Source organism: Schistocerca serialis, chromosome 4 (assembly GCF_023864345.2).
Source record: "Schistocerca serialis cubense isolate TAMUIC-IGC-003099 chromosome 4, iqSchSeri2.2, whole genome shotgun sequence".
Classification (NCBI taxonomy): domain Eukaryota; kingdom Metazoa; phylum Arthropoda; class Insecta; order Orthoptera; family Acrididae; genus Schistocerca; species Schistocerca serialis.
Genome location: NC_064641.1, coordinates 431,511,895 through 431,536,000, shown reverse-complemented (window position 1 = coordinate 431,536,000; position 24,106 = coordinate 431,511,895). Strand labels below are relative to the sequence as shown.

Here is a 24,106-nt window from a genome sequence, read left to right as displayed (position 1 = left end):
ATCACACACATCCATGCCCGAGGCAGGATTCGAACCTGCGACCGTAGCGGTCACGCGGTTCCAGATTGAAGCGCCTAGAACCGCTCGGCCACACTGGCCAGCAAGGATGTTAAAGTGTGTGTCACTTCCTAAGGGACCAAACTGCTGAAGTCATCGGTCCCTAGACTTACGCACTACTTTAACTTATGATAAGACCAACACACACGCCCATGTCCGAGGAAGGACTCGAACCTCCGGGGAGAGGAAAATTGTAGAGCAGTGCATTTCAAGTGAAGGTTTACTGGACCAAGCGCTGGAAATGGTCATAAGTGTGGGAAGTGATTCAGACTGGAATAGTAATAGTCATACTGATTCTGCAAGCGATGATGACACTGAATGAACTGACATTGCCAGTAGAAATGAAACACACGTCTACTGTAAACGAAGAAACATAAGGTGGAACATTTTCTATGTGTTTTGTGTGTGGAAACACAGGCAGTGTCTTACATCAAACAGTGGACTGCTTGCTTTTTAAAGTGTAACTGGGAACAACCAAAGTGTACGTTTCACATGGCTATGCTTGTAAAATAAACCCATTTATGTTTTGTTGCACGTGCTCGTGCCGCCTGCAATCCTTCTGCTCGTCCGCTGCACTTATATATCTCTTTCCCTCTCTTGCACTTTCCCTCCTGCGCCTGGGAGTGTCCTCCTTTCTTTGTGTGAAGTGTACTCTGCGATTATTGTTGTTGTCTTCAGTCCGAAGTCTCCACGCTAGTCTACCCTTCTTCATCGTCAATAAATTTACTGTGGCTAACAACAAACAGTTTGTGGCTGCCAACCAATTAATTTTCCGCGATCACTTTCCGTGCTTGCACTGCGAGGTATCACAGGGCTGTCGTTTAAACTGGAACGTGGCTGTATCTTTGTAGGTCTAGTAACCAATTCAGTTCCCAGTACCGCCCGGACTACAGTTCACTTTGTCACAGCGGGCTTGTAACGGGCACACAGTGACCAGTCACTTTTAGCTGTCGCCTGTTTCGGATTTCCAAAAGTTCATAATATGCCTCTTAAAAGCTTTCATGCGATCATACATGAGAAGTGGATCAATGGGCATATGGGTGCCAGACTCAAGGTCACAGTGCAACTTTCTATCCTGCACGCAACTCTTGGATAATTACGTGAGGTATATTCAAGATCAGGATGTAATCTCACACTTGTCACATGTGATATGCTCTCCCTTCCCCCCTCCATTTCTCCAAGGACACCCATCCACTATCATAGTTTTGGTTTGTAATTCTAGGTCATCCATGCACTGTTTGATAATGAGTCCCCAAATCAAGGTGACACTCAGACACCAGTCCCCCCTACCCCAGTGATCCAGGCCAATAGGACGACCTAAAATGGGGAAAAATAGCTCCCCCCCCCCATCCACCCACATTGATTCATTACATCGTACTTCATTTTTTAAGTACGTGAACTCTGCTGCTTATGATACTTTAACTATGGCATATATATTATATTAAACACACCATAATTTATGAGGTAAATTACTTCAGCATCACAGTGTGTGATTTGGGTACTGTTACATTACTATGATTTAATGAGGTGAAAGCCTTTTCTGCAAAGTGGCGGTCAATATTAACATAATATACAATGTATGGCATTTTGAGATTACAGTGCCTTACTGATGCGCTGCTGAATTACTATAAATTTATGATGCTTTGACATTTCGTGGAAGTGTTCCAACGTGTGACCGCATGCCACTGATATTCTCAGTTTTTGGGTATTTTTTGACTGATGATAGCTCTAGCGTATTTATTGTGCTTCGCTAACTTTTAGACACGGACTACTAGGAAGTCAGTGTATTTGTTAAAATAAATCTCAGTGCTAACTATTTAATGTGAATATAGGCGTAGATTGTTTAAATTTTGCTTATGGTAACTGTCCAGTTTCATATTTAGGGGTGTATCTTTGGAATAGTGAGAGAGAATTGTCAAAATTATAACGAACTGTAAACAATAATGCAGGGATGTGGTCGTGGTGAGGAGTGATTGTACAAGGTGTGTATTTTTTGTTAAGTAAGGCTTTGCAGAATTTGTTTATTGGGGATATTGGCAAAATTCATTTAAATATCACCATGTGGTAATTGTTAAGTATGGTATTTACGTGCATCTTTGGTCACCGATCTTGAAAAGTGGGAGAAAATTAGTCTAAAGGTATCCAAAACCGTAAATATTCGTGGGAGATGAAACGTTGTAGTGCTTACAGAAAATCTTATTACTTTATCATTAATTTACAGAAATTCAGCTATTCCGCAGTCGCACTCTGTAATGTCAAAGTGTCTTATGTCATAAATTATGTTAATATTTCCCTCCATTTTGCAGAATATATAACGACCTCATTAAATTAGGGTGGTTCAGTGATACCCCAGTCATACTCTCCAATGTCAAAGCGCTTTACCTCATAATTTACGGTAATATTTACCTCCATTTTTCAAGCAGAATAACACTGCTAAAGATCCTTTCACTACAGTGTACGAAACTCATGCGATTGGAATAGTAATAAAAGGGGTTATGGAGGAGGGAATTGATATAAGTCATCATATTGGCCTACGTTAATGTGAGTGGTGGCGAGGGTGGAGGGGAACTTGTTTTCCCATCACTTTTAAGTCATGCTATTGACCTACATATTGGCCTACACACTCACCAGCCAGAACATTGTGACCACCGACCTACTATCGATATAAGTCCGTCCATGCGTTAACAGCGTCACCTGGCGAGGGATGACTGCTAGTCAGACACACGTGCAGTGAATGTAGTAACAGTGAGCGTGCTGTCTGTGTGAAGAATGAGGAAGACGCTCGGTTTACCTGAGTTCGACTGAGGACAGATTGTGATGGCCCGGAAGCTCGGCACGAGCTGTTCGGAAACTACACCCCTTGTCAGGCGTTCGAGGAGTGCTGTGGCGAGAGTATTCAGCACATGATGAAACCAAGGTAAAACCACGTCGAGACATCGTGGGGATGGGTGGCCACCCCTCATCACAGATGTCGGACGTCATAGTCAAGGCACAATGGTAAAACAGGACAGGCGGCGAACTGTGGTGAAACTGTCATCAGACTTTAACGCTGGGCAGAGTACAAGTGTGACTGAACTCACAGTGCGCCGACCACTCCTAAGGATGGGCCTCCACAGACGACGACTCATGCATGTACAATGCTAACATCACGCCATTAGCAACTACGACTGGAATAGTCAGGTGATCATCGGCACTGGACGTTGTCACTGTGGCAGAGCACTGCATAATCTGATGAATCCCAACACCATGGCGATGGAAGGGCGCGAATCCGTCGTCTTCCAGGGGAACAGATCTATGGACGCTGATTTTCCACCAGACCAAGCCAGTGGGGATTGTCAAGAGACCAAATGTGGATGTTTCAGCGGTTTACCTGACCATGATTGGTAAATGTGGCTTCATAACTAAACAATATACACGATACATCCGTAGCATCCTGTCTTAATGCCCATACAGAAATTAGCTCGATTCTCATAATCTTCTACATGCAGCTCTGGTGATGGAAAGAGATGTGATAGGGATGGAACCTATGTGGATGGAGAACACGTGGGACACTTGCCTGACGCACTTCACTCTCCCGTGAGATTGCATGGGAAGTAAATTGCAGATCAACTGAAACAGCAGCAAGAACATTAACTTCCCCCTCTTCTGCTGCGGCATGTTTCATTCTGTTGTGTTCTCTAGGTGTTACACTACAACTTTCACGTAACTGGTTGAAGAGGCTGATAAATAATTGCAGAGATGGATGACGCCTGTTGGCATATCTTTCCGCATAGCATCGTACAAGAGCAAACTGCATTCTTCCCACTCTCTCCGTACGCCATAAACATACCGGCTTTTTCTGCACAGGTAAATCCCATGGTCCACTCACGGCCTACTTCTTGGACTGTCACATATTAACTGACTACCAAGAGCACTGCACTCAAGGAACACACAACCACACTGTAAGCAAACATAACAACATCGTACCTAGAAACTATGCTGGATGAATGGAACTAAAAATGACGATATCTCCTAAACGAATCGCACTAGACTCGTGCAATGAACACCACTGACATTCTTATTTATCCTAATTTTACTTTGTTACTGTCAATAGGAATTGTTCCATTTAAAAGGTGTATGTTTGCACAAGAAATACGGTTTCGAAGTGCTATTATAATCTGTATGTTGGCTAACTGTACGAGCCCCTGACCACCAATCCATTCTGTGAAAACCACACGTCTACAGCAGCTTCTATTTCCGCAATATTTCCGGTGCAAGTTTTAGCTGATTCATCCTGTATATCTTGGCGGAAACCTTCTGTCTGTATGTTCTGGACTAATGCGTTCATCAAATATTTTCACTGCACTCTTTACAAAATTTCTCATGTTGCACAGGCCTTATAGAGGCCGAAAAGTTTAAGAATCATAAAGACTTGCTTTAGTAAGTATGACTTTAAGTTTTAGGTTATACTGTTCAATATTCATAAAACATGAGCCAGTTTGACATGAGTTAGGAAAACAATAAGCGTTGCTCCGAAAAATGCTGAAGCATCAAAAACGTTATGTCTCAGACACTGCGTAAAGTACACAGGCACAGTGATTGCAACGTTCAGCAACATACACCACGTAAGTTTTTGCCATATAATTTATTGATGTTCTTTAATACCATTATATGTATGATTCGACAACTTATTAATCTATTCAGTATGTTTATTGAATATTAAATGTAGAAAACTTTATATATCTGGAAAGGGCACGTTATGGAGTTCTCTACCCACTTTAATTTTCTGCGTAGTTGCAGGGTTTAGAGATCAGTGCTCAGACATCCATTTCCTAATGCAGTAAGACACAGTTCTAAAAAAAACTTGATCAGATGAGAAATATTGGAGAGCTGGTAAGATAAAACATATTGACTATTTTTAACAAAGTCGGTTGTGTGCATGGAATCTAAGTAACGTAATCACAACATTCATAGTTCGAATTTCGGTAGTAGGATCATTTTTTACTTTTATTTAAGTTGTATATTTGTTATCAAAGAAAACGTTACTTAATAAATACTGAATAATAATTTTTTGATATAAATAACTTTTTATATTTAATTACTGACCACATGAAAAAGCAAATATTGAAATAAATTTAAATTTGGAGCAAAAATCACGAACATCAAATAGAAAACAAAATATGTTTTTTATTTTTAGAGACTGAATAGCGTTATTACTGGATATAATTTTTTTCAGTTAACAATGAGGCGCTTCGTATGCCCATGTCAAAATTTACCTTACGTAATTAGTAATTAAAAGTAAAAGAATGTTATTTTTATTAAACAGTATAACTCAATATATGTTAATTAAAATTACCATTTGATCGTAGGCGTAAAAAGAAGTTCACTAGTGGTGAGAACCGAAACGGGGATTTTGTCTTTATAAGACATACACTATGGGGACATCTACTAGCGAGATTTGTAGACAAATGGAAATATTTTGTGCTCAACAGCCTTCCGAAAACTTTTGAGCCTCAAAGTTGTGTTTTTGGATTTTTTTGAGAACTGGGTCGTACTGCCTTACAAGATCGATGTCCGGGAACTTAACTACAAATTCTATAAGAATACTAAAATGGAATAGGGTGAATCGATAAGGTCTAAGGTGCAGCAGCCACGTTTCTCGTGACGCCTGTTCTCGACAAGGCAGTGTGGAAACAGTGCTGGGGCAGATGGGCGCGGCCGCTTACCTGAGGCGCGAGACGCGAGCGAGTGCAGGCCGAACAGGTGCTGGTTGATGATGCGCGTGGCCGACGCCAGGCTGCGCGCGCCCGGCATGAAGGACGGCCGCCGGCTGCCGGCGCTGCCGCCGCGGCCCTCCTCGTCGCCGAATCGGGTCCTCGGCTTCAGGCCCTGCAACGCGCCACAGCAGCCAGCTACAGCTTGCGCAGAGAAGCGTGACACCGGTGCAGGGCGCAGGGCGCTGGGCGAGTCCGTCCCGTTGTCCCGAAGGGGGCGGCCGCCTCAGTTAACTGTCACCCTGCCGGCCTGTACACTTGGACCGTTCTCATTGCAGTCACATAAAACACGGCATGGCACTGCCATTTTCACGCACTACAGGTGCAAGGAAATCTGTTCACAGTCAGCCATATGTGATTACCAGCAGTATCATTAAATTTCTGTTGGAAGAGGTAAAAGAGGAAGCAAAAATCTCATTAAAACTGTTCCTCAGCAGGCTGCAGGAAACAGTAGCTATTCCAGTTGCTCTTGAAAAGGAATAGAGAAGAAATTGAAAAAAATAACTAAAGTTATTTCACTACTTTGGAAAGTCGTGATGAGCCTAGTCATGCACACATAATCGTAAACAGTTTTATTATTTTCAATTCAAAACTGCTAAGGGTTATTTTTGCCACAAAGAAGTAGACAGTGGAACTGCATCAGCGTCGACCCCACAGAACTGGTACTTATGCTATGTGCGTGAACTCCCTCTGACGAAAAAAAAAATTATGGTGCTATTTGGATGCGGTATGTAGGAAGATGAGCCGGCCCACACCTCTCCATGCCGTTGTCAGCTTTCCAGGTCTTGCTGCGGTCTCCCTATCTCCCTAACGTGGGTGTCATCACGGAGGGGGGGGGGGGGGGTCGTACCCTACCGTAGGCGCCGTTTGCGTAGAGGCGCAGACACCGAAAGAGGAAGGGGAGACAGGGAAAGGGGGATAATAATTGCTGACATGAACGACAACTTCTCATTACTGCATGACACACACAGAAAGTTCCGCTTCTTTATCGACCGACAAAAGAGGGCTACGATATAGTTCTGACAAATGGACCTGAAGACAAAATGCGAAAGTTTTGGCTAAATTTACACCCGGCGAGGGTGTGAACGGTGAACGACTTCATACATAAATCTTAGACCGCAAGATGCTGCTGTCAAGTTGCAGTCCCATTAGACTATCAGTGCAAAGAGAACTCTTTCACTTCTCCGAATTTGAAGTAGCCGTGCAAATCTGTCGTTCTCTAACTGCGATACGGGGGAATGTCCAGCAGACAGGAGCGTCTGGCCGACCTCTGTGGCCGAGCGGTTCTAGGCGCTTCAGTCCAGAACCGCGCTGTTGCTACGGTCGTAGGTTCGAATCCTGCCTCGGGAATGGATTTGTGCGACGTCCTTGGGTTAGTTAAGTTTAAGTAGTTCTAAGTCTAGGGGACTGATGACCTCACATGTTAAGTCCCATAGCACTGAGAGCCATTGGAACCATTTAAACAGGGAGGTTGGGGGAGGGTTCCACAAGTAAAAATTTTGTCCCACGTACCACTTGCATTAGTTAGGTCCCTCCCTTGGAGTCGCTACTTCTCTTTAACCCTTTGAGTACCAGTGATTTCTACCCGAAACCACCATCTTATTGTTTTTTTTAATTTTTTTTAATACCAGGCCTTCCGCATGAAACCATCGATTCTGTTGCAAGACAGACACATCTAGTGGTACACTGACGTCCCTCTACAAATGTAGTGCATTGCAGCAGTCACTCGCTGTCATCAACCCAACGGTAGGCGCACAGATTGGGCTGCGTGAATGTAGGAGACTGTGAGACATGTGTTCTTTTTCTCTTTTTAGTGATCATATTGTGGAGATCATTGACAGTGGCAGCAAGCATATCTAACGTAAGCATATCTACAGTTCGTGTAACCTACATTAGGTTTTGTACTACAGTTGTTAATATGGTTTCGAAATGAAACCACTGGAGGAGTATGTACTTTTGATAGAAATTTACTAAATTCTAGCCACATTTTCGCTTGTTATTTAGGACTGTAATTTGTTTTAGGCACTATGCAGCATTGCTTTCAAATATCACTCATGAATCGATGAGTGGTTGAAAACTATATGTGCAGGTGGTTCCAAGTGAAACTTCAAGTTTAAAGCAATTGATTGTTTACTTTTTACCAATTATGATGATAAAGGTAAATATTAAATTTTAAAATTAAATTTTTTAATGTTTTTGAGACGGAAAGGTTTAAAGTAGCAGCTCAGTTGGCACCACGACGCTGAGTGCTCCCGTTCCAGGCAGTACTGGCTGTACCGGGCATGGAACGCAGTTCCTACGAGTTTGTCATCTGCGCTCCTCAATGAATTACGGAGGAGGACCAAATGGTTCAAATGGCTCTGAGCACTATGGCACTTAACTTCTAAGGTCATCAGTCCCCTACAACTTAGAACTACTTAAACCTAACTAACCTAAGGACATCACCCACATCCATGCCCGAGGCAGGATACGAACCTGCGACCGTAGCGGTCGCGCGGTTCCGGACTGAAGCGCCTAGAACCGCTCGGCCACTCCGGCCGGTGGAGGTGGACCTTTTAATTTCAAAACCATTTTGCAGTTGATCCTTTACAGGTACCGACAGTTATCCTCGACGCACATTGGCTGGTAATAGACGCGTTTGCACACAGCCGTTCGCCTGCTTAGTTGAATAAAGGACTCAAGTATCAACTGGAATGGATACCATGTGGCGTCCGCCCCGACCAAATGTAACGAACAGTACCGAGAAGGGAGAAAAGAAAAGCTGGGGGGTAACGTGTTTGCCTATCATGCAGAGGGCCGGGTTAGATTCCCGGCTGAGTGAGAGATTTTCTCCGCTCGTGAAATGGGTGTTGTGTTTTTTTTTCCATCTGCGACACATAAAGTGCCCAATGTGGCGTCACCTGAAATAAGACTTGCAACTCTGCGGTCGAACTTCCCAGATGGGGCCTCTCGGCCATCAATGAGTTGGGTTGTGTGGTTTGGGAGGGGGGGGGGGGGGAGACCAGTCAGCGAGGTCATCGGTCTCATCGGATTAGGGAAGGACTGGGAAGGAAGTCGGCCGTGCCCTTTCAAAGAAACCATCCAGACCTTTGCCTGGAGCGATTTAGGGAAATCACGGAAAACCTAAATCAGGATGGCCATCAATGCCTCACAATCATATCATTTCAGTTTTTTGCTCGCAGTTTCAGAACTTGTTTCAGTGTACACACTGTGATACTGCAGTGAACTGTGCAGCGCTGATAAGATAGGAAAGCAGCCGGAATACTAGAAGTAGTCATAAAGTTTTAATTAGCGCCTCGCAAAAAGCTAATGTTAGGTAATTATTTATTTGTTTGTTTGCTGGTACGTGTGCGAAGTCCTGTTACACACTGAAATCCCGACGCCACAGTACCGTAGCAGGTCACCAGGGAAGTCAATAGCCGCGCGGGATTAGCCGAGCGGTCCGGGGCGCTGCAGTCATGGACTATGCGGCTGGTGCCGGCGGAGGTTGGAGCCCTCCCTCGGGCATGAGTGTTTGTGTTTGTCCTTAGAATAATGTAGGTTAAGTAGTGTGTAAGCTTAGGGACTGATGACCTTAGCAGTTAAGTCCCATAAGATTTCACACACATATTTTTAGGGGAGTGAAAACGAAATGAGTTGATTATTGATGTGGAGTACGTAGTTTGTAGGAGCTCAGATGATTGCAGGTAGCATTAACTTATTTAGTTCATGAACACATTTATAATGGGAACAAAAATACAAGTTATGTCAAGGGTGTCCCATTTGTCTTGACCACCACAAATGATGTTTGGTGCAGAGGAAAAAGAGTGTATCACGCAAATGTTGTATAGTCAACAGGGGTACGTTAACCAGCATAATTTTCTGTCTTGTGACACTGCACGCCTCTTTTAAATAGCACTATACTTTTTATTCGGTAATTCGTTTCTTCTCCACAAGATCTCTACAAAAGTGTATCGCGGATTTACGTAAACGTAACATTCAACTTTAAAATAAGCAGAAACTGGGATTTTAATACTATTTTGGCGTACTGTGGTGCATTAGGAGTGCAACGGGAATTCCCCTGTTAAACGCTGAAGAGAGAGGAGAGGGAGAGGACTTAGCTGATATCGTGATAGAGGAAGGAGCTGGAGTAGATATGGAAGACATAGTGGATCCAGTATTAGAGTCCGAACTTAAAAGAGCTCTGGAAGAATGAGGCAGAAGGGATTGATAACATTCCACTGGAATTTCTAAACTAAATTATTGGAGGGGGGAGGGGGGGGGAATTGGCAATAAATGACTACTTGGCTTGGTGTGTGGAATACATGAGAATGGCGACGTAAATTCAGACTAGGATAATATACGGAAGAATGCAGTTCGGCTTTAGGAAAGGTAAAGCCACCAGAAAGGCGTTTGATAATGGAAGCAAGAGTGATGAAAAATTAAGACACTTTCATAAGCTATGTCGACCTAGGTAGAGCGTGGTACAAGATGTTCGAAATTCTGAGAAAAATGCAAATAAGATACAGGGAAAGACGGGTAATGTGCAATATGTCCAAGAACCTAGAGGGAACAATAAGATAGGATGACCAAGAATGAAGTGCACGATTTAAAATGTGTGTAGAAGTAGGTGAAGCAAAGGAATTCTGGTACTGTAGAAGCAAAGTCACCCATTACGTATGATAGGACGTGTGGCATCAGGGGATAACCTCCATGGGGCTAGAGGGAACTGTAGAGAGTAAAACTTCAGCGTACACCAACAAGCAGAAGTCATCTCTGACGCCGAAAACTTGCTACAAGAACTGAACCACTTACAAAAAGTCTTTTGTGGGAATGGCTACATCAACGAGTCAATATCGCAAACCATTTCAGGGCGCATAAGCAACGGAATTTTCGCGGAGGAGATTAATTAAAAGCTTGTAATTTTGCCATTTTATGGTTCAGTGACAGGGAAGATTAGCCATCTCCTGAAGTTACGTAACCTCAAATCATTTTTCAGGCTATCAGCTAAAATATGCCGACTGATCAGGCCTCAGAGCTCCCGGCATTTCGAAGAATACCATGTAACGCACTTATCGGTATTAGGTAGGTTAGACCGTTCACACAATAGAACGGTGCTTAACTGAGGGTGACCGGTGAAGTGACTACGCTATTCGGAGAAATCGAAGGTAGATGAATATGCTTTGGAAAATTCACGTAAAATTGCATTCGAGGAAACTGACCCAGTTTGGTACTGTGTTCAGAGCGATATAACGTTTGCGATCACCTCTGCGCGTTACAGCCGGCCGACATGCGTTGTAGCGCCTGCCGAGGTGGAGTGGCGGTGGCGCTATGGAGAGTGTATTATGCTTCCATGTCCCCTACGGCGAGGCCTTCTGTTGCAGTCTCGATGGGAGTCAGTCAGGTGACGTAAGACGGCGGCTAGTCTAGATGTGAGCCTGTGTTTGGCGGTGCCGCAGGGAGATGGCGTGTCTGCAAATCGTGTAGCGTACGATTGTGATAGGAGTTGACACACATCTGTCAGATATAATTGTCGATTTCTGCAGCTAATCTGTTCTAACTACAGTGTAGATCCCTGTATCTGGCATCATTTGATGACTTGTACTGATACAACTGAGTTATAGTGGAGCGAAGTAAATACCGGTCGGCGCAGGGTGTAGCCGGCTCTGTGTGCAACAGCTCGACGCCATTTATAACTTGAAGCATGTTGGCCGTTGACGATTGGCACAAGTTCTAGAACTAATGTAAGCTTGTTGGAGAAGTCATTCGGCTGCACTCATAAAGGTGAGCATCGCATGTGCTCGATGCGTCGGTGTGTTAGTAGTACAATTTAAAGTTAATGCTTTAGGCGAGCCAGATTCCATTGCATACAAGTTTTTCAGTTTTTTCATTTTTTATTTTTTTAAATCACTAGTTATACTATCATTATTTCTCTAGAAAGTGCTTATAAGGCAATACCATTTAATGTAAACAGTGTGTTGCACAGTTATTAGCCGTTACGCTACCTGCTGCGCTTCCTGTTGTACTAATAAAGAAAGGACAGGATTTATAAAAGTTCTGTCCCCTGAGCTGACAGGTTTACTAATTTTACTGTAAATGATTTTAACATTTATGCTACAGAACAAAAGCGGTTTTAATACTTTAAAATTAAGCTATTGATTTTATGGTTAGTCACATGCTGATTAGAGGAAATAACTTTTCTGCCTGGGCAATTACTCTCCTTCCCAACTGATTGATTTAGCGTCAGAATGGTTTTGCTCCATGCTCGCTTACATTAATAAGTTGTATCTTGTGACTATTTTACACAGTAATTTTTTTTCTGATCTAGTTGTGTTATCAAACCGTATCTATCTATTTGAACTGTTGTACTCATGAACAGAGGTGAAGACGAAACAGGCTTCCGACTTTCTATGATGAAACTCTTTTATAACTGCTAAATTCAGTATTAAGCAAGAACTGAGATTAACATCTTTCCTGTTATGATTATTAATTTTAAGGTTTAAAGACAGCTTGGTCAAGCTGATTCAGCTTGTGTAAAATATTAAAGTTTAATGATATTTCTTATTAACTGTGAATTTCCTAAATTAAAAACGAAATAAAATTTTGTGAGCTTTGTTTTAAATAAATGATTTGTGGTCTGGTATCTTCCGTTCACTCAACTCATTGTTAGCAGTCTCAGACACCGTTATAGCGAGGGGTAATGGTTTCTGGGATAAAATACTGAAAGAAGTTATAGCCATCAAATTATATAACAATCATCTTGGTAAAAACGGCATTGTGCAGATGAGTAAAGCATGAAATCTGGCCATGGTATTAGCGGGATAAAAGTTTATCACACACAGCGATTAAGTGAGCAACTGTGTCGTCACAGCCAGTACCACAGCTGTGAGGCGGGCAGCGCGGCACTAGTGGAACAGACAGGCGGTGGTCAATGCGCCTGACACCACTGGCGCCGCAGGCGTAGCGGCCCAGAGCAGAGCACAGCGACACGGAGGGGCGCTGAGCGAACCAAACCAGGCTGGTTTGTTTCTGAGAGCTGCGACCAGAGCATTCGAGTGACTACGGGTGTATTCGGGCGACGCCGACAGCATTCGGCTGCTGCAGCAGGTAGCAAAATCAGTACCGTTGCTGGCGCTATATTTATTTCGTTGTACCGTTGAGAAAATGGCATTAGTAGGATCCTTGTTAGCAGCTGTTTTTACTCAACGTCCTTTATGGAACCAGTGAAACAAGTATCATCACAACTGATTAATGGCCGCGCGGGATTAGCCGAGCGGTCTGATGTGCTCCAGTCATGGACTGTGCGGCTGGTCCCTGCGGAGGTTCGAGTCCTCCCTCGGGCATGGGTGCGTGTGTTTGTCCTTAGGATACTTTAGGTTAAGTAGTGCGTAAGCTTAGGGACTGATGGCCTGAGTAGTTAAGTCCCAGAAGATTTCACACACATTTTTTTGAACTGATTAATTTTAAAAATGTTCAAATGTGTGTGAAGTCTTATGGGACTGAACTGCTAAGGTCATCAGTCCCTAAGCTTACACACTACTTAACCTAAATTATCCTAATGACAAACACCACACCCATGCCCGAGGGAGGATTCGAACCTCCGCCGGGACCAGCCGACACCCCCGGGATAACAAGGCCGTCCAGCAGTGTTAGTAACGTCACACTAAGCGGCCCATAGCCGACGCAGCAGTCCACAGACACCTCCGTACAGACGCGCCTGGTGCTAACGATCTTCTGTCCGTCATACAGAAAGGAGCGAACTATTATTCCAACCAAAGACCAAATTATACATATTCTTGTAAACAGCATAAAGGTTCATAACGAAATACCGATTACAACATTACAAGATCAAACGTTTCCTTACATCTTATCAATTTCAAACATTCCTCTCCATCCTACTGGCGAAAACGGGTTTGGGTTTGACGTTGTGTTCGTTGTGATCACTAAAGACGATATGTTGTGGATTCAACTTCTAGCCAGCAGAGTATTTTCCATCACATCATTGAAAGTACAAACATGCCACTCATAGCTATTATTGGAAAAGAATTTGATAGTTAAAGTGTCTTCATCACCATGTGTGCGGGGTTTGAATTCCATTCAGCACAGGATTTTTCGTCGCCTGATGTCTAGCTAAACATGCGCACATTTCGCTACTGGTGAACCAACAATAGCTATTTATTGTCTGTTCCTGGTTAGAAAACGACGGTGCTAGATGTTGCGTTCGAATCCCAGTCAGGCAAAAACAATTCTATCGTCATTTAAGGTTGCAACTTCTCGCTATTGGTGAAAACATTTGATATTTAACTTCTGATTTTACGTACTTTGTTAACAATCCGATTAGGTGCTGGGTACGCATCCCTATCACAAACTTCACATGATGGCATTTCAAATTTAAACATGCGCGTACCTTGTTCCTTGTGAATAACACCATATGAAACGTCGTTGAGGGTGGTTCCCAGGAAGGTAACTGTTATGAGAGGATTCCCAGTTCAGTACAAACAGTTTCGTCATTTATTTTCAGGATCTGAATTGATAACTGAAACTGGTGCAAACGTCTATACTCCACGTCTCTTTATGCCTAGTGATCGGGTCTCAATAACGCACAAACAAAGCTTAGCTTAGTTAGAAATGGCTATAGGTGCTGGGTTTGAATCCAGGTCCAGAACGACGACGTTGGTCATGTCATTTAAAGTTCAAATTTGTGTACACGTAGGTGTTGATGTGTTACGAGAACAATGATATTACTGGTGACTCGCTGTTAAAGTTGAGATTTGTGTAGAGTGCTTGTTGCCGTTAATCGCGTGTTTTTACTGGTTCGTCCAATGTCCAGTTTCCAGAGTCACTCGCCGTGGAGTGATGTTCAGCACACGGATGGAAAACCTTTTCGAGAGCGAAAAACTTTTTTCCAATTGCTGTACAGCTTTGTAGCTCCATATATTGTCTCAAGTATTTAATTTTGACTGTTGATTACTGTACGATATATGTAAAATAATCCGTTTTCTCAGAACTTTTGGAATGTCAGTTGTTGTAATTCGGGTTAGTGTAATGGGGTTTCTCATTGCTAAGAACGTGTTTTCTAATATGTTTTGTATGACGATATTTTTTGACGCTTAGACTGACTGCCATAAAGGTCTTTAGTCTCTAGTAGTCTCTTGCGGTACCCATTGTGTGTAGTCAAACGACTGTACCCCACGGGGTTTTCGTGTATAGAGGACCTGCAACACAGCAACGTTATGTTGGTTGTAACCAGCTGTGACTCATTTTTTTTGCTGTCAAGTGTACATCAGTTGCATTACTGACCTGAAGGACTGAAAATTCTGCATCATTATTCGCTTACATACCTGTAAGATTTTTGTTCAAAATTTAAACATTAGACGTTGGTAAAGGAGAACTAGAAGTAACATAACATCAGTGTTATAATTGAAGGATACAAGCAGTATGAATAATACTATTTTAACACACTTCCTGTTACTTGATGAAGTAAACATTCTCTTTATTTTGTTTCCATTAAGTACATCTTCTACCATGAAACAAATTTTCAAATGTATGCGTAAGTACCACCGGAAACAATGACCATACCTGGGCCAGAGACCGAGTGAGGTGGCGCAGCTGTTTGCACACTGGACTCGCATCCAGGAGGACGCCAGTCCAGTTCCCCCTGGCCATCCACATTTGTTTCCCCTTGATTTCCCTAAACTGTCTCAGGCAAATTTCGGGATGCTTCACTTAAAAACTGTACTGTCGATTTTCTTTCCCATCCCATCGTAACCCAAGTTCTTGTTCCTTCTCTAATTGCCGTGCCGTCGATGGGACGCTAAACTCAAATTCTCCTTGCTTCCTTTTTTGGGTCAGAGTCTAATAATTTATTACAACAACCAAGTAATAGTGTAACCGTAGCAGTTGGCCCACGAGACTGAAATTTACAGTCAAAAGAATTACAAGTGTATCTAGAACACTAGTAATCCAGCGGACCATTTGGAAATGTTTGGTAATTCATAGTAATGGCGGTTCGAGGTTCTTCATGGTTGTACTTGTCGGTTTGTAGTTTGGTACAAGTTTTCTTTATTTAGTCGTATATTATTTTTAATATAAATGGAATTTTGTTGTTTCATTCTGGTGTCAGTTTTGAAGGCAAGACTCAATATATCAAGGGAGTGAGTAACACGTTAACAAGCACATGAAACGTCCTATGAGTATCACTTTGATCTGTAAATTTTGCAATATATCTCTTGCACGTGACGTATTTTCCAAAGTTATCATCAGCATTCTGTCATCTTTGATAGCGTGTTCTTATCAGCGTAACACTTATTGAGAGTATAAATAAGTTAAAATATTCACAGTTTGTGGACTCACTGATGATATGAAATTGTTTTACCGAGAAGCGACGTAAGCGTACACTGACCTGGAAATGAGTGTGAATGTTTGGAAGAAAGGCAACATAGTCCTCTTGCAACCTTTTTTACAAAACTAGTATTCAACGTATACATGAAACAGGGTTGCCACATTATATATTACACAACCATCATGTTAGAATAAAACATGAGAGATAAAGTCTCATACAGAGGGATATGGGAATGGAATCAGAAGAGCAATAACTAATATAAATAGAAAATACGGTGCACTTTATGTTACGCAGTGACTCATGAAAAATGTAAATGAAGTTGGAAAAACTAAGCTGTAAATATTAATGTAAAAAACTGATGCAAGATATTTATTAATATTCTTAAGACTTTCCAAATATTACTGAGAATTTAGTTTTGTTCTTGGTTAAGAATTAACGAATACAATAGCCATCTTGCGTAAAGGCTTCTCATAGGTAATTCTACATATGAAGATTACTGTAATCTTTCCTGTGACATATCCATGGCATCAGTTACTTCATACACATTTAATCGCCCGGCACAATATACCATATTGTAGACTTTTTCCGACTTTTTCACATTAGTTTTGCTCATTTAAGGCGACTACATGTGGGCTGCCTTGAAGACAAATATGGTCATGTTAAAATGTGACAGTTGATTTCCGAAATATTGAAACAGGAAGTAAAATTCCTTTGAAATTTTGCAGCTGTGCCTGAATATCCCAAACAAAGAAATTTACTCCTTCTAATAGATGTGAATGAAAACACTCAAACGACGACAACTTTAAAAAACCTTCGCAATATCAACCGATGGTCAGGGAAAATGTTACAGTGTGAGCACCTTGATCGAAAGCTACCAAAGAGCACTCCAGGATTTCCATTCTGTAGGGTACTCTGATTAAAATCTAATCGTCATGGGAGCTTATTTTCAATGTTTTCAATACAGAAAAAAGTCATTCATAGATATGGAGAACGCTGTGAATACACGATTGTGGTTGGGTGTGTGAACGTTACTGAAAATTTTCAGGTAGAAATCGCAAAACAGCACGCCCAGAAGATATGCACGTGTAGCTCATCGCATCTTACGACTTTTGAGAAAGGTCGACCCATTAGCGTGAGGGAGATGGGGGAATCAGACAGTTGGCTGTAGTGTCGCGACTGCAGAGTGAGCTGTAAGGAGGAGGAATGCAGGATAAAAGTGTTCCAAAATGGTTCAAATGTCTCTGATCACTATGGGACTTAACATATGAGGTCATCAGTCCCCTAGAAAGAACTACTTAATCCTAACTAGCCTAAGGACATCAGACACATCCATGCCCGAGGCAGGATTCCAACCTGCGACCGTAGTGGTCGCGCAGTTCCAGACTGAAGCGCCTAGAACCGTTCAGCCACAGCGGCCGGCGATAAAAGTGTACCAAGAGTTCTAGGCAAGTACCATTCCAGAAGAACTACACCGCTAGGAATAGATGGATGACAACAGATGAAATACAGGTAGAGATCACAGACGGTATGTCATCACGAAACATAAGGAACAGATTACTGGAAAGTGGGTTGAGATCTAGAGATCTAGAGTCGTTTACCGTTGACACCATAGTTCAGGCAACAGAGAGTTACATTGTGTAGAGCCAGAGGGAACTGGGGTATTTAGTCGCGTTATGTGGTGTTCGACAGTGGGTATCGTTTTTGCTTGGGGTAGTCAGATCGACGCCAACTTATCCGTAGAGGACTTGGTGAAAGGTCACATCGAGCAGCGAATCTCGAGAACTATACTTTTCTACTTCTTGGAATTATGTTGTGGAAAGCTATTTGGTACGACAATAGAACGGATGTGTTAATTGTAGAAGGTAGGCTGAATGTGGGGAGAATGGTAAGCACTGCTATCGTGCCCTTCATGACATGGATACCAAATGCCATATTCCAGTAAGACTACGCAAAACACTGCAGTACACACCAAAAACGCCTTGAGGACTGTGTAGATCAGTGACTGTCGTACCCGAGCTTCTGAATTGTCACCTGTAAGAGGATAACTGGGATGCGTTGGAAAGACACACGCTTTCGCACCTGCTTCCAGCCAGCAATGTTCAAGAAAAGATACAGTGCTTTAGGTATGGTAAGAAATTCATGTAGATGATATCTGGGGGCTCTTTGCTTCCATGCCACAACAAATAGACGAGTGCATTGATGTGTGGGGGGAGTACGCCTCATACTGACGTTGGTAAAGTCGTCGGCACACGGACAGTGCTTTCGAACGTCAACGCTAAACACGCCGAGTTCAGTGTGTTGCTGAACGCTCATAAATGATGCGACTTGCGCATACAGCACGTGTCCCTCATCGTGGTATAAGCTACCGCAGCGCGCTGCAGTTTTCGGCTTTATTTCGCTCGCAGACCATACTGTTTATGGAGTGGGTGGACGTAACGTTCCTACGTTAGCTGTACCAAAATGCAAATTTACTCCTTTGCTCATAAAAGATAACAATTATTTCATCATTCCCATTTTTAGTAAAACCCTAGGGCCATTCGTACGTGATCACTGTCCCTATTGTCCCGGCGGAGGTTCGAGTCCTCCCTCGGGCATGGGCGCGTGCGTTTGTCCTTAGGATACTTTAGGTTAAGTAGTGTGTAAGCTTAGGGACTGATGACCTTAGCAGTTAAGTCCCATACGATTGCACACACATTTGAACATTTTTGAACTGTCCTTATTCAGTAGCAGAATATTTACAACGCGTGAGACACAAGACTTGAAACAAGAAAGTGTAAAATATCTTACTGCAAGTAGTACAAGCTGTCTTGTAGATAAAGCCAGTCGCACAAACTCACTCCTCAGAAAGAGTGAACTTATATTTACGTAGTATCGAATGTTATAGAACATACTTCTATTATTAATAAGAAAGTACCAGAACCTAATAAAAATCCGAAGGTAGGTAAAAAAATATTTGGATCCTGTGAGACGTGAAGCAACAACGTATCACCCCTAACCTTACGACTCGACGTCATTAGGCTGTAAAGCCCATGAACGACGTACGGCCATACTTTGCGTGTTAACATCTCGTGGAAGCTTTAATCGCAGATATGTCATTAAATGACATTAACACACATCAAAAGAAGTTTTGAATCACCTTGGTTCCGAGAGTTCCAGAACCAGTAAAGAAAACTGGAATAGAGATCAACATAAACATTACTTCTGGCCTTTTTATTGCTCATGAAAACCACACTTTGTATGTTGTACCACCATACAGCGAGACCTTCAGAGGTGGTGGTCCAGACTGCTGTACACACCGGTGCCTCTAATACCCAGTACCACGTCCTCTTGCCTGTATTCGCCGTGGATATATTGACAAGTTCATCGAGGCACAGTTGATGCAGATTGTGCCACTCCTCAATGGCGACTCGGCGTAGATCCTTCAGAGAGGTTGGTGGGTCACTTCGTCCATCAACAGCCCTTCTCAGTATATTCCAGGCATGCTCGATGTGGTTTATGTCTGGAGAACATGCTGGCCACTATAGTCGAGCGATGTCGTTATCCTGAAGGAAGTCATTCACAAGATGTGCACGACGGGAGCACGAATTGTCGTCCATGAAGACGAATGCCTCGCCAATATGCTGACTATATGGTTGCACTATCGGTCGGAGGATGCCATTCACGTATCGTACAGCCGTTATGGCACCTTCCATGACCACCAGCGGCGTACATCAGGCCCACATAATGCCATCCAAAACATCAGCGAAATTCCACCTTGCTGCATTTGCTGGGCAATGTGTCTAAGGCGTTTAGCCTGACAGGGTTGCCCCTAAATACGTCTCCGACGATTGTCTGATTGAAGGCATATGCGACACTCTGAAGAGAACGTGATGCCAAACCTGAGCGGTCCATTCGGCATATTGTTGGGCCCATCAGTATCACGTTGCATGGTGTCGTGGTTGCAAAGATGGACCTCGCCATGAGCGTCAGAAGTGAAGTTGCACATCATTCAACCTATTGCGCACAGTTTGAGTCGTTACACGAAGTCCTGTGGCTGCACGAAAAGCATTACACAACATGGTGGCGTTGCTGTCAGGGTTCCTCCTAGCCATAATCAGTAGACAGCGGTCATCCACTGCAGTAGTAGCCCTTGGGCGGCCTGAGCGAGGCATGTCATCGACAGTTCCTGTCTGTCTGTATCACCTCCATGTCCGAACAACATCTGTAAGTAGGCTGTTTAGGTTTTTATATTGGTAACGCCACGTAGCGCACTGTATGAAAATCACTGGCTGTGCTGTGTGCAGTCTGTGGCTGGGTGCATTGTTGTAATATTCGCTATTGTAGTGTTGGGCTGTTGGCTGTTAACAGCGCGTAGCGTTGTGCAGTTGGAGGTGAGCCGCCAGCAGTGGTGGATGTGGGGAGAGAGATGGCGGAATTTTGAGAGCGGACGATCTGGACGTGTGTCCATCAGAAAGAGTAAATTTGCAATATTGGATATCATGGACTGATATATATATTATCACTTTTGAACACTATTAAGGTAAATACATTGTTTGTTCTCTATCAAAATCTTTCATTTGCTAACTATGCCTATGAGTAGTTAGTGCCTTCAGTAGTTTGAATCTTTTATTTGGCTGGCAGTAGTGGCGCTCGCTGTAATGCAGTAGTTCGAGTAATGAAGATTTTTGTGAGGTAAGTGATTTGTGAAACGTATAGGTTAATGTTAGTCGGGGCCATTCTTTTGTATGGATTTTTGAAAGTCCGATTGCGTTGCGCTAAAAATATTGTGTGTCAGTTTAGTGTTGATCAGAATAAGTAAAGAGAGTAATGTCTGAGTACGTTCAGTTTTGCTCAGCTGTTTGAAAATCAAATAATGTAAGAGGTTTATCAGCACAGTAATTCATTAATTTTTCTAGGGGGACGTTTCACATCGCTTTGGTTCACTCCGAGACGCCTGAACACCTCACTTGTTGAGAGCCCTTCCTGACCGAAAGTAACAATGCGGACGCGATCGAACCGCGGTATTGACCGTCTAGGCGTGGTTGAACTACAGACAATACGAGCCGTGTACCTCCTTCCTGGTGAAATGAATGGAACTGATCGGCTGTCGGGCCCCCTCCGTCTAATAGGCGCTGCTCATGCATGGTTGTTTACATCTTTGGGTGATTTTAGTGACATCTCTGAACAGTCCAAGGGGCTGTGTCTGTGATACAGTATCCACAGTCAGCGTCTTTCTTCTGGAGTTCTGGGAACCGGGGTGATGCAAAACTTTTTTTGATGTGTGTATAATAAACTGTACAAAGAACAATGCGTTTATCATAGATCATCAATGTGCTATTGCCTTGAAACGGTATACTTCCATAATACGCAGGTTACAATAATTCTTTAACCACGAATATCATGTTGCCTGTCTTTTGATTGCATCAAATCGTACAATTAACGACGCTTTTTCGAGAAATCCTCGATTTTCTGGTGTTTACATATATACATATAGGCTTCACCTGAAAGCCAATATTACGTTGCGCGAGTCCGAAGTGAAGAGAGGTGGTGTCATGTCACCCTTTTGGCATTTTTCCATGTCATTGTTCTACGTTTAAACCAGTGATCACTATATTATCTGGATGCCGAACTCCAACTATAGATGCTGATATTTCATATATTACCGAACTATAATGTGGTTGCTACGAATTGTCACTAGTACATAAAGAAATATACTTTCCGTTTCCGCTCTAACATCGGCCTGTTCCATCGCATATTAACATAAAGTTCAAGACAAGAAACAAGTAAACAATTCTTCGTCACGTACAGACTGATAGAAATTTGACTTCCAAACTAAGATACCACGGGCTGTGCAAAGCACATGAATCTGCAGGCACGATGAAGTTATTTGCTCAGAGACCTGAGTTATACACTACTGGCAATTAAAATTGCTACACTATTAAGATGACGGGTTACAGACGCGAAATTTTACCGACAGGAAGAAGATGATATGATATGCAAATGATTAGCTTTTCAGAGCATTCACACTAGGTTGGCGCCGGTGGTGACACCTACAACGTGCTGACGTGAGGAATGTTTCCAACCGATTTGTCATACACAAACAGCAGTTGACCGGCGTTGCCTGGTGAAACGTTGTTGCGATGCCTCGTGTAAGGAGGAGAAATGCGTACCATCACGTTTCCGACTTTGATAAGGGTCGAATTGTAACCTATCGCGATTGCCGTCTATCGTATCTACATCTACATCTACACTTATACTCCGCAAGCCACCCAACGGTGTGTGGCGGAGGGCACTTTACGTGCCACTGTCATTACCTCCCTTTTCTGTTCCAGTCGCGTATGGTTCGCGGGAAGAACGACTGTCAGAAAGCCTCCGTGCGCGCTCTAATCTCTCTAATTTTACATTCGTGATCTCCTCGGGAGGTATAAGTAGGGGGAAGCAATATATTCGATACCTCATCCAGAAACGCACCCTCTCGAAACCTGGCGAGCAAGCTACACCGCGATGCAGAGCGCCTCTCTTGCAGAGTCTGCCACTTGAGTTTATTAAACATCTCCGTAACGCTATCACGGTTACCAAATAACCCTGTGACGAAACGCGCCGCTCTTCTTTGGATCTTCTCTATCTCCTCCGTCAAACCGATCTGGTACGGATCCCACACTGATGAGCAATACTCAAGTATGGGTCGAACGAGTGTTTTGTAAGCCACCTCCTTTGTTGATGGACTACATTTTCTAAGCACTCTCCCAATGAATCTCAACCTGGTACCCGCCTTACCAACAATTAATTTTATATGATCATTCCACTTCAAATCGTTCCGCACGCATACTCCCAGATATTTTGCAGAAGTAACTGCTACCAGTGTTTGTTCCGCTATCATATAATCATACAATAAAGGATCCTTCTTTCTATGTATTCGCAATACATTACATTTGTCTATGTTAAGGGACAGTTGCCACTCCCTGCACCAAGTGCCTATCCGCTGCAGATCTTCCTGCATTTTGCTACAATTTTCTAATGCTGCAACTTATCTGTATACTACAGCATCATCCGCGAAAAGCCGCATGGGACTTCCGACACTATCTACTAGGTCATTTATATATATTGTGAAAAGCAATGGTCCCATAACACTCCCCTGTGGCACGCCAGAGTTTACTTTAACGTCTGTAGACGTCTCTCCATTGATAACAACATGCTGTGTTCTGTTTGCTAAAAACTTTTCAATCCAGCCACACAGCTGGTCTGATATTCTCTTACTTTGTTTATCAGGCGACAGTGCGGAACTGTATCGAACGCCTTCCGGAAGTCAAGAAAAATAGCATCTACCTGGGAGCCTGTATCTAATATTTTCTGGTACCGCGGCTTTGCTGCTCGCGTTGGTCGACATCCAATGACTGTTAACAGAATATGGAATCGGTGGGTTCAGGAGGGTTACACGGAACGCCGTGCTGGATCCCAACGGCCTCGTATCACTAGCAGTCGAGATAACAGGCATCTTATCCGCATGGCTGTAACGGATCGTGCAGCCACATCTCGATTCCTGAGTCAACAGATGGGGACGTTTTCAAGACAACATCCATCTGCACGAACAGTTCGACGATGTTTGCAGCAGCATGGATTATTATCAGTTCGGAGAACATGGCTGCGGTTACCCTTGACGCTGCATAACAGACAGGAGCGCCTGCGATGGTGTACTCAACGACGAACCTGGTTGCACGAATGGCAAAATGTCTTTTTTTCGGATGAATCAAGGAACTGTTTACAGCATCATGATAGTGGCATCCGTGTTTGGCGACATCGCGGTGAACGCACATTGGAAGCCTGTATTCGTCATCGCCACACAGGCGTATCACCCGGCGTGATGGTATGTGGTGCCATTGGTTACACGTCTCGGTCACCTATTGTTCGCATTGACGGCACTTTGAACAGTGGACGTTACATTTCAGATGTGTTACGACCCGTGGCTCTACCCTTCATTCGATCCCTGCGAAACCCT

The 24,106-nt window shown here is 43.2% G+C and overlaps 1 protein-coding gene across 2 annotated transcripts in view; it reads right to left on the bottom strand.

Annotated features, from left to right (window-relative positions):
- Positions 1 to 24,106, bottom strand: part of LOC126475023 (period circadian protein-like) — a 267,326-nt gene that overhangs the window by 200,735 nt on the left and 42,485 nt on the right. For both annotated transcript variants that reach the window (XM_050102563.1, XM_050102564.1), the window contains one exon: positions 5,763 to 5,925. In XM_050102563.1, the coding sequence (XP_049958520.1) occupies positions 5,763 to 5,925 (163 nt within the window). The remainder of the gene's footprint in view (positions 1 to 5,762; positions 5,926 to 24,106) is intronic.